Source organism: Callorhinus ursinus, unplaced genomic scaffold (assembly GCF_003265705.2).
Source record: "Callorhinus ursinus isolate GAN/ISIS: 27379988/994484 unplaced genomic scaffold, GSC_fseal_2.0 scaffold10, whole genome shotgun sequence".
Lineage (NCBI taxonomy): Eukaryota > Metazoa > Chordata > Mammalia > Carnivora > Otariidae > Callorhinus > Callorhinus ursinus.
The window spans coordinates 8,671,773-8,683,013 of NW_027397072.1; the positions used below are offsets into that span (position 1 = coordinate 8,671,773).

General features: G+C 55.5%; 1 protein-coding gene across 1 annotated transcript; it reads left to right on the forward strand.

Annotated features, from left to right (window-relative positions):
• Nucleotides 1-3,328: 3,328 nt before the first annotated feature.
• Nucleotides 3,329-11,020, forward strand: CIMIP5 (ciliary microtubule inner protein 5). The gene is made up of 4 exons (XM_025867676.2): nucleotides 3,329-3,824; nucleotides 7,866-7,905; nucleotides 10,039-10,239; nucleotides 10,675-11,020. Exons 1-3 carry the CDS (start codon nucleotides 3,574-3,576, stop codon nucleotides 10,228-10,230), a joined length of 483 nt encoding a protein of 160 aa, XP_025723461.1. The 5' UTR covers nucleotides 3,329-3,573; the 3' UTR covers nucleotides 10,231-10,239; nucleotides 10,675-11,020.
• The last annotated feature ends 221 nt before the right edge of the window (nucleotides 11,021-11,241 follow it).

Here is an 11,241-nt window from a genome sequence, read left to right on the forward strand (position 1 = left end):
GTAAAGGGCTGGGATGACAAGGGGGTGTGGATAAATTACCTTGAATGCTACTGTTTTCATCATCTCAGAACTTTCTGGGGACTCGGCAGGAGCAGCTGGAAAGGTGTGAACGGTGGCCCTGAATCCTTGGGCTCTCACCACCTTTTATAAAGCCTTTAGGATGTGTGCATGTGGGGAATAGAGGTTGGTGTTAAGCCAAATTTTTCATCTGGGAAGAGGGAGATCTAGGGGACAGGAAGGAAGCCTAAAGTAGACGGGCAAATACTTGCCCCACCGCAGCCCCTGCCTTCCCGGAGCCCCGGCTCTCCCTGCACCCCATCCCTGCCTCTCATCTGCTGACCCCCATTTCTGCTTCCTCCCGACTCTGCTCAGCAACATCACACCTGCTGCACCGGCTCCCTGCGGCTCCTCGGCCCTGCCCTGCAGGGGGAGCTACAGCGAGGGACCCGCCCTCCGCCGGCCAACGCGGGAAGGGGCAGGGTCTACAGGCGGTGGGCGTGGCTCCTCGAGCAAACCCCACCCACACCTGCCCCGCGGGGCGGAGCCTCACTCAGCTTGGCGAATTCTCCCAAGTTGCTGCCACCTGGCCCACTGGGGCCCCGCGAGTCGCTGCACGCCAGAGCCCAGGCTGTTAGGTTCTACCAGAACCGTTCTTGGGGTTGGGAGCAATCCATTAAAATACAGCTCCAGCAACCCCCAAATCCAGGGATTTTTGTCCTGTCCTGGAGGGTTGTATATAAAGTTACATCACAAGGTGTGGGGTGTGGAAGAGGCAATGACTTGCTCAAGGACACCCAGCAAGTCACTGGCAGGCTGGGACTGGAACCCAGTGTCCCGATTCCCTTTGTGGAGGGGGGCGGTCCCCCAGGCTGGGCTTCGGGAGACCCACCCAGAGTGGATCTGGACACTTTTTCCAGCTTAGTGATTGAGGAAACAGAATGTGTTCAAGCTGGACTGGCAGGTGAAGTCTTTCGCCCCACAACATTTTATTTTGAAAAATTTCAAACATACAGAAACGGTGAAAAAAGGGTTCAGTGAACACCCATATACCCATGACCTAGATTCTACAATTAACATTTTGTTGTATTTGCTTTGTCACATTTCTATCTATCCCTCTACCATCTGCCAGTCTGAAGTGGCTTCTAAATTAAAGACCAACCCCCACAGAAGTATTCAGCCTCTACATACATCAAGCACTTGGTCATCCCGGATGCCCTAGCGGGCCTTTTTGGTCTTCTTCCTTGTCTCTGGACCATGTGGCCAGGGGACCTGGGCCAAGGTCTCTGGGCAAACACCATGGCTGTTCCAGGCTGTTGCAGGCTGCTCCAAGCCTCAGCCTGCAGTTGACCTTACAAGAGGCGTCCCATGCACCAGTCACTGCCCTCTGTACACACACTCATGGGACCTCTTTCTAGATGTTCGAGGAGGCCAGAGCCACCACCCCTCGGCAAGGTAGAGACCTGTCCTGGCTGTGCTGGGGGCACAGCCACCGAAGAGAGAACAACCACCGGGGCAGCCTGCTTCTGGGCTCTGGGCATTCACCCAGCCCGTCTTTACCGGGAAAACGTCAAGGTCATGGAATGCCAGCCCGCCTGGCCCAGCTCTGGAGGAAGAAGAACCCAGGAGAGAGGAGAGACAGCCCCCACCGGCCCCACCACCTCTGCTTTTGGACTGATGTCCCAGAAGGTCACATCACACTCGGCCCCTCCTCAGGCAAGCGCTGATGGCCATCACCCACCTCCACTCCGGGCTTCCCCACCGCTCACTTGGGCCATAGCAGTGGTACTGCCCTGCCTCTTGCCCTTTCCTGTGCTTCTCGTTCTTTACACTAACTGCAGGCACAGATCGGGCCAGCCCTGTGGCCGGGGCCCTGTCTGCCAGCCTCAGACCTCACCTCCCCCCCCCACAGTCCCCCAATACCAGTGCTCCCTCCTGCGTCCATGCTTTTCCTACTCGCCCCAATTTTTCCACCTGGCAAATCCTCTTCCCCTCTTCACTCCTTGGGGCACCTCTTGCTTGAAAGCAGAATCCCCAGTGCGAGCTCAGGTCGTTGGCTGAACTTGTCCCCACAGGGGGGGGGGGGGGGGGGGGGGGCGGGCGTACCTCTGGGTAGTATGGCTTTGTCAGCGCTGTGTTGTCCAGGGGGGTCTATTTCCCAGCTGCGCAGAGAAGGGAGCACCACGCCCAGCGGATCGGCCCACGGGAAGTTTCAAGGAAAGGGCCGTGCATCTGCCCACACATACAGGGGGCAGTCAGAAGCTGGGAGAGCTGGAAGCGCGGGGTGCTGGGGGCAGAAGCCATGAGGGAGGGGGGCCTGGAGCCACAGAGTGATGTGGGCCGCACTGGGTCAGAGCAGAATCGCGGCCAAAGGCTCAGAACACGACTCCTCCCCCGCCCCCAGGTTCTCCTTGTTTCCTTCAGAGGATCTAAAGTCAAGGCCAGGGCGCCTGGGTGGCTCGGATGGTTAAGCGTCTGCCTTGGGCTCAGGTCATGATCCCATGGTCCTGGGATTGAGTCCCGCATCAGGCTCCCTGCTCCTTGGGAGCCTGCTTCTCTCTCTCTCTCTCTCTCTCTCTCCCCCTCTATCTCTCGTGAATAAGTAAATAAAATCTTTAAAAAAAAATAAAGTCAAGGCCAAGCCTCAGCGAGTAACCAAGGGACCTTGGACACTCCCTTAATCCCTGTGGTGAGAGCCTCAGTTCCCTCTGAGTTAGAATGGGGCTGGAAATGCCTGTCCTGGAGGACCCGGGTTCAGCGAGATGAAGGATGGTGCTTTGTAAGCCATTCCAGGCTGATGCGGGTAGAACGGGTAGTAACTGCGCAGTGTCACTGATTTTCCCTTGCGGGCCACTGCTCAGAACCCCTCCGGCAGCCGAGCGTCGGGCCGGCACCCGCTCTGGAGCTCACAAAGCACTTCCATCCGCCTTCTCGTGGGAGCCCCGCATCCGCGCGTCTGCTGGGGAGTTGAAAGGATGACTATTGTCAGTTCACCGGCCCCAGGAGGGACAGGGGCTGCTCAAGGTCATGTGGCAATTGGAGGACGGGGCCCAACCCCCAACCCCCCCACACACACCCCCTGCATCCTGTCTTTTCTTACTGCCCCAGAAGTCAGGGCTTTGGTCGCTCCTCCTCCCCCATGCTGTTTTGAGGTCTCCAGCCAGGGAGCCAGGGGTCAGAGCTGAGGGGCAGCTGAGCTGGGCCTGGCACAGACGCGGAAACTCTCTCCAGCCCCAGCCTCGGGGTTCAGATGTCACACACACACTTGGGAGCTGCCCTATCCCCCGGGCAACAGTCAACACAGGCAGAAGCTCTCGAAACACAGCTAGGCTCAAGTGCTCTCCCCAGCCGGCATCAGCCACTCTGAGCTTGGGGTCTAGAGGGCCAGTGAGGGGGACCCCTGCACAGACAGGCTTTCCTGGAGTTAAGAGTGGAAGGGGTCCCAGGAGAGGTCGGAGCTCAGACAGGAGCCTCTCTCTCTCTCTCTCCCTCTGTCTCTCTCAATTTCTCTATTTCTCTGTGTCTCTGACACACACACACACACACACACACACACACACACACACACACACACCCATGGGGAGCCACGCCACCCCTGGGTTCCGGAGAAGCACATCAGCTGGGTACCAGCTGCCCTCAACCAGGCTGACAGCCTTAGACTCCTCCACGGCCCGGGGTTGCCCTGTGGTGGGCGGGGGTCTCGCCGGCAATCGCCAAACCCCCCAGGCCCCAAAAGCAGAGCACTTGGCACTGGAAACAAATGGTGTGCAGCAGGACCAGCTGTGGAGGGAGCTCTTGGAGGCTGAGAGGCGGGGCCAACAGCACTGGTGAGTGCCCTGCCTGAACCCCAGCTAATTCAGGGTCTAGGAAGCTTCTGGAAGCAGGGAGACCCATGAGAAGGAGTAAGCCAGGCAAATGGTGTTGATGGAAAAGTGCTCTGGGCCAGACCGGAGCCTAGAGGGTGTGAGGGAGAGGTGGGTAGGGGCCAGGTGACCCACCTCCTTCACTCTGGGGGTCCCATCTGCCTTTGGAATAATCTCTCCAGCTGGAGCTCCTGGGATAGCACTGTGGGCCGGCCAGGAAGTCATGACAGCACTGGGGCTTTGGGACGGCCTGGCCCTCTGACCCAGGAGAGAGACATCCCTTCATGCATTCACTCAATCCAGACATTCCTAGGAGAGCCGCCCCGTCAGGCTGTAATGAGGGACAAGACAGCCCTAGACCTGGCTCCTTGGGGCCTCCATTCTCAGGACGGGGCAGCCACAAAGCAAGCAGAGAGACGAAGAAGTACAGTGTGATGAGTGTCAGGGAGTGAGCGGAGGGTGGGCGCCTTCTCTTTACAGAGGCCTCTCCGAGGAGATAGCATTGAGGCGGAGACCTGAAATCTGAGAAGGGGCCAAGAAGAGTTTGGTGTATTTAAAAATGAAACAAAACCAAACAAAACAAAGACTGTCCATGTGGCCGAGGCCGTCAGTGAGGGGACAGGAGCCTCAAGAGAAGCAGTAGGAGGAACACCTCATATACTGTAAAAGATCGTAGTTTTAAATGTAATGAGACACCATCAAAGGTTTTAAGGAAGAGCATGACGTGATCTAGCCAAAGATCTGTGGAAAAATTCAAGGAAGGTTTTTATGGTAGAATTCCAACAACTGTTGATGGATTGGAGTGAGAATGTGTGTGGTGTGTATGTGGTGTGTCAGTGTATAGGGGTGTGTGTATATATGGTGTGTTGTTGTGTGTGTACGTGTGTGGTGTGTGTGGTGTGTGGGGGGGATGGGGGCATAGGGTGTGTGTGTGTGTGTGTGTGTGTGTGTGTGTGTACACGTGTGGTATGTGGGGTGTGGGTCTGGGTGGTATGTATGGGGTGTGTGTGGTGTGTGTGGTGTGTGTGGTGTTGGTGTGTGCGTGTGCGCTGGGTGCAGGTTATGAGTAGGGTGCGTGCAGTGTGGGGGCTGCACATATGGGGTGTGTGCATGTGTGCTGGGTGCGGGCTATGTGTGGGGTGCGTGCAGTGGGGGGTGTATGTGGGGTGCGCGGGGGGACGTTCACAAGGACAGGGCTCTCTGGTGCGGGGCGATCTGAGCAGACCCCGGGGTCTGTGAGGGCGCAGGAGGACCCGGGAGCTGAGCGGATGTGGGCGCGGGGAGGAGGTGTCAGGGGGCCGTACCCTCGAGCCTGGACCGTTAGTTGGGGGAGCGGCTCCGGGGGTGAAGATGCAAGAGCTGGTGGGGTGTTCAAGGCCGGACACATCTGGGTGGCCGCCCAGGAGGCCGCGGAGTGGCAGGAATCAGGAGCTGGGCACTGGCCCCACAGGGACGAAAAGCAGAGAGGCAGCCAGGCATGGAGGGGAGAATGGACGTGACCACTGAGGGACAGGGCGTTTCTCCTTGGGGTGACAAAAAGAGCGGTGATGGTGCAGGACTCTGAATATACTGGAAACCACTGGACCAGACCCTCTGCAAGGGTGAACCTTATGACACGTGGATCTGCTCTCGAGCGAGAAAGAACCCACAGAACGTTGGTGCCGCAGGCATGACATGCTCCCCGGGGAAGGGCGTCGTGTGTCCCCACAGATGAGGTGGCAGCACACAGCCAGCAGCAGTCACCGACGGCAAGTAGCCAGGAGACCGAGAGAAGCTGCCAGAGAAGAAAGGGGTTCCAGACCCCAAGAGGAAGAGTTTAGGGAAATCCAGAGCCGCGCTCCCCACAGAAATACAGTATGAGCCACACCTAAAATCTTCCATATTCTAGAAGCAGCCTTAATATATATATATATATATATGACAGGAAACTAGTAAAATCCATTTTAATGGTGTATCTTATCCAAAATATTATCTTTGGGGCATGTAGTCAATATTTTTAAAAGTATTAAGGGGATAATTTGACATTCTTCTTTGTACCAAGTCTTTGAAATCAGGTCTCACAGCACCTGAGATTGTGCTCCATAAACCCCCCTCCTGAGGTTTTTCTGGATAGAGAAACTGAGGGCACAAGAACACAGTGCCCTCGTTCGGAGCCACATAGCCGGCGCAGGCAGCAGGCAGAGCGAGGACAGGGGCCCGGTGTTCCCACCTCCTACCTCACTGGCTCTCGCTAAGTCTTAGTGTGGCTCTGAGGTCAAGGTCCCTGCCTTCTGTCAATTCAAAACCAAAGCTATTGAACCATGGCTCCCGCATGACAGAAGAGGGGGTGCTGGTGGGTGGGAGGGTCGGGACGCTTGGGGAGGATGGGAGGAGATGAACGGGGGGGGGGGGACGCGAGGGTCAACTGCAGAGGGGAAGCAGATGAGGGAACAGGGCCCCCAGGAAGGGTCAGGTGGGAGGTTCCCAACGTCTCAGGAGGGTAGGCTAAAGACAGAGAGCTCGGCTCAGTCTGAGCATGGAACAATGAGGCAACTTGGAAAAGAACCAAAAACAACCTCTAGAAAAAAAATCTGTAACGTTGAAATACAAAACACAACTGAAGTGAGCATCCATAAACTCAGATTCATCACAATTCCTCGGAAAGACAGGGAGGGGAAACACATGGAAGAAGAATTAGAACCCTAGAGAACAGAGCAGGCAGATCCAACATACCTTTCAACAGAGCTCCCCAAGGGGAGGCGGGGAGAGATGAAATATTAGAGGGGGAAAGTGTTCGAGAATTTTCTAGAACCAAAGAAATGCACACATGCACAGACACTGGAGGATGTGCTCCACAACAGGAGAGTACCCAAGAAAGGAAGGCCTGGGACCCCGAAAGAGGGGACCCCCGAGGGGAGGTCAGGATGGCCAGAGCGGGTCCTGGGCAACAACCCTCGTGGGAGCAGGGCGACCCAGTCTCCCAGACAGTGGCCTCTAGAGAACAAACGCGAATGAGCCAGTGGAGTGCCTGTTGCATTTGACTGTGTGGAAGATCATACGGGGCGGGGGGGGGTTTTACAATTTTGCTGGAGAGTGTGGAATCAGTGATCTGTACACAGAAAGCTAAGAAAACCAGAGGGATTACAAACCCTAGAAAAAAATTCCAAGTTGTCCAAGGAAGGAAGGGGGGTCCCATGATCCTAGATAGTTGCTCAGTGAACAGTATTTACAGAATCCTAAAGATATAAACAATACATATCAGCTCAGCCAAAATCCATAATATAATAGTTTTGGAAGAAATGAGGGAAGGGAAAAGGGGCAAGAAACCTAACTCCTAATCTCCCATAATAGAAAGGCTACAGATATGTTTAGTTTCAAAAACCCAAGAAATGGCAACCTGGATCTACCATTCCAGAATATGACCGTGATGGGCCCAAAGAAACAGCAAAAGGGCTGGAAACGTGACCAGAGGCTGTGGGGCTCGGGGGCGGTGAGGATTGGGGCAGAGAAGCCTGTTTTTATTTTAAGTCTCACAGAATTGTTCAACTTCTTAGAAACAGATTAAAATAAAAATTAAATTAGCAGCACAGGTCAAAGGCCCTTCTCGTTGTCACTGTCCCGGTCTCCTGCCCTGCCCCACCGTCCTCTGCTGTGCACACTGGGAGGCTACCAAAAAAAGTGAGGTTTTTCTTCATGAAACACTTGAGGGCTCCCACATGGCTCTGAAAATGCAGAGGCACACAGTGGGCTTGCAGCTCTGCGTTCCCCATCACGGGCCACCTCCCCTGGTACACACATCCCACTCCGGGAAATGTCACGAATCCTTGAGATATTTGCTCGGTGTGGAGGCCACGCCATAAATACTTGGTTGGTTTGGGGTGTTTGCTTCACTGGATTATTTTAGTTCCCCCGTGACGTAATCAATGCATCGGGCGGCTTCGACTCGTTCACCTGACACAGTGAAAGCCATTTGTTAAAAAAAAGTCACGGGATGATATGTCACTGCCCACGTGTTTTCCTTTTCAGGGCTCAGCACTGGAGTTTCCTGAAAGACTATGACCCCCTGGTAAGGCCAACGACGTTCCTGACATGCACACTTGCACCGGGCATGTCTGCTCATTCATCTAACGTTTATGGAGGACCTACTGGGTGCTGGACGCTGGAATGGACAGAGACAAAAAAAAATATATATATACTGTCTTGTGTCAAGAAACTCAGGGTCTGGGGGAAAGAAAATGCTTAGAGCATTTAGATATTAGTTTTCCCCAATGTTTCTAGATTTTATTAAGATGAACCAACTGGAAATGATAGGTGTCTGCTTCGGGTAACGTTTTCCCCCGTATGAGGATGTCAGCAATGTGTCCCGAGTGATGTGTGGGGGGTGCCCCATGTGGAGATGAGCTTGGGGCAACATACGTTGGAAACGAATTCCCTGCTTCTAATATCACCACCTCCAATCCGACTCCACATTGCTACCAGGATAACTTTCCTAAGCCACAAAACTGACCCTATCTCTCCCCCGCTTAAAATCCTTCAATACATCTGCATTTTTCAGGGTGGCTCACAACGCTTCCCATGATCTAAGCTTGCCTGCCTCCCCACGCTGACCTACACGCTCTTTTAGCCACGCCTTTGAGCATGCTCTCCCCCTGCCTGAAATGCCCTCCCCACCTTGACAGTCTGGTGACTCTTATCCATCGCTCACGTGCCTACTTCTAGAAATCTCGTCTTCCTGAGCAGGCTTGGTCCGATCCCTCTGTTCTTTACTCGCCAGCATATCCAACCCACTGCTTTGATACAGCCTGTCATGTTCCAGTGATCCACTTCGGCAGGCTGTGGGCTCCCCAAGAGAAAGGACAAAGCCAGCTTCATCCTGTACCCCACTTACCAGCCATGCCCTACCCCCCAGCACCTAGCAAATATTCAGTACTCAGTTCATATTGCATAAATGACCGAATGTTGGATGAATCTGGCTGTAAGAACGGTCACAGAGGGGCGCCTGGGTGGCTCAGTCGTTAAGCGTCTGCCTCCGGCTCAGGTCACGATCCCGGGGTCCTGGGATCGAGCCCCGCATCGGTCTCCCTGCTCCGTGGGAAGCCTGCTTCTCCCTCTCCCACTCCCCCTGCTTGTGTTCCCGCTCTCGCTGTGTCTCTCTCTGTCAAATAAAAAAAAAAAAAAAAAAATCTTTAAGAACGGTCAAAGAACCAACCTGGTAAATGAGCAGCGCGCCCAGTCATCCCAGGCAGTGGCCATGCCTTGCCAGCTTTAGGGGAAGGTTTAACATCTGCCTTCCCAGCCTGTGGGCTTGGGGTAGAAGCCCTGGGATAGAAGATGTCGTTCATGAGACCTGAAATCCTACCCTGAGCTCCTGGCCTGGGCTTCCAGCCTACAGAGTCCCCCTGCCAAGGGCTAGGGATTAGCAACCTGACCATCGCCACCTGCATCACACCCAAAGGTGTGGGGCCCCCTCGGCCTGGAATTTCCTGGGGAAAGCGCAGGTCCCGTTCCTTCTGTTCCTTTGCTGGTCCTCTCACCCCGATTTGCCCCAGGGTGGCCCCGAGTGCACCCGGCGGGAGGGCTCATCAGATTCTTCTCAGCTCATGCAGTAACTCACTCATTCACCTTCCAGCCATGTGCGCAAATATTCAGACCCCCAGGCGGGGAGCAGACCCAAATGCCATCCGTGGCCAGGTGGGTAAATAACGTGGAACGTTCACCCAAGCCACACGAGGGGGCGCACCATGTAGCAAGGACAACAAAGGAGTTGTAGCCACACACAAAAACGTGCACGAACCTCGAAAACACGTTCCTGAGAGAAAGGAGCCACGGTCTTACTAAGATAAAGTGCAAAACCAGGAGTTAGAGAGGGAGCCCGGGCTGCCTCGGGGGTGGGGACAGTGACTGCGGGGTCTGAGCAGCTGGGTCCGGGTCGTGTGGCACTTCCCTACCCGGGTAGGGTTGCACAGACTTGCTCACGGCGTGGAGGCTCGTGGGGCCGGACGGTTATGATGTGGGGACATTTCTGTGTGTATGTGTGACTGGCTTCCCCGGGGCGGAACTGGGGTGGAGGCAGCTGGAGGATGGTGCCTGCAGAGTCCACCTGCCCCCTCCCCCTCCCTTCCCTGCTGAGGGCCTGGCTGCGTGCACGCCTCTCCCCCGTTCCCTGCAGCTTGTGACACCGCCTGTCCCCTCTCTTCAGGGCGACAAGAAGGAGCCTGTGCAGTTGCCGGAGTACGTGCCTCTCTTTTCCGACACAGTCCCCAGCTCCACGAACCGGGTGGTGGGCAGCAGGGTGGACACGCCCCTGGGGCAAACCCTCATCGGCATGGACTTCTTCTTTGTGGACGGAGTCCGGAAGAAGAAGCTGGAAGTCGAGCTGCAGCCCGTGTAGGAGGCGGAGGTGGGTGTAGGGGTGACGCGGGGAGGCTGTGGGCTGAGCCGGCCCCTCGGCCCCAGTCAAGGGCCCACACGCGTCAGCCGGTCTTTCCTTCTCTCCGGGCCCCCACACGGCTTTTCCGAGGGCTCCACTGGCCTGTTTTCACTCATGAGATTAGAAGGACTCCAGGAGCTTGCCCTTGGTCTTGGACCCGGCAGGGCTGGGGACTCCCTCTCGGGACCCGTGAGAGGCAGCCCTGCGTCTGTGGGCACGAGCTGACGGTCTGGGTTCAAATCCTGCTCCCGACTCTGAGCGGCTGTGTGACGCTGGGCAGGTTGTTCGAACTCTCTGTGCCTCCATCCCCCGCACCCCGGACATGGTGTACCGGTTTCCTATTGCCGCCATCACAGTGGCCACTCACCAAGGGGCTGCAAACAGCACGTACGTCCTATCTTACAGCGCTGGAGGTCAGAAATCCAAAGTGGGTCTCACCGGACTGAAATCAAGGTGTGTGAGGGCTGTGTTTCTTTCTGGAGGACAAAGGCATCGGACTCCTCGCCTTTTCCAGCTTCTAGGGAGAGGTTGCCCACATTCCTTGGCCCGTGGCTCCCTCCTCTCTGAAAGCAGGATGGTAGCATCTCCAATCTCCAAACCTCTCTCTCTCTCTCTCTGCCTCCTCCCCTCCATCTTTTAAGACATCCAGGATAATCTATCCATCTCACAGTTCTCAATTTAACCAGGATGCAAAACCCCTTTTGCGTGTAAGGTAACATATTCCCAAGCCCCGAGGATTAGGACAGGGGCGTCTTTGGTGGGCCATTTTTCTGCCCACCACGTACAGAAATAATAAAAGTACTGATTCTAGAAGGTTGTCGTGGAGATGACATGGGCTACCATGTGTAACTGTTCAGAGCAGTGCCTGGACCATGGTTATGAGGGTGTGGTTCCCGAGGACACCCTTCTCCTGGGAGGGAGAGTAGCATCCTGGTGAGCGATGCAGGGAAGATATGGGTCCTTACACAGGGG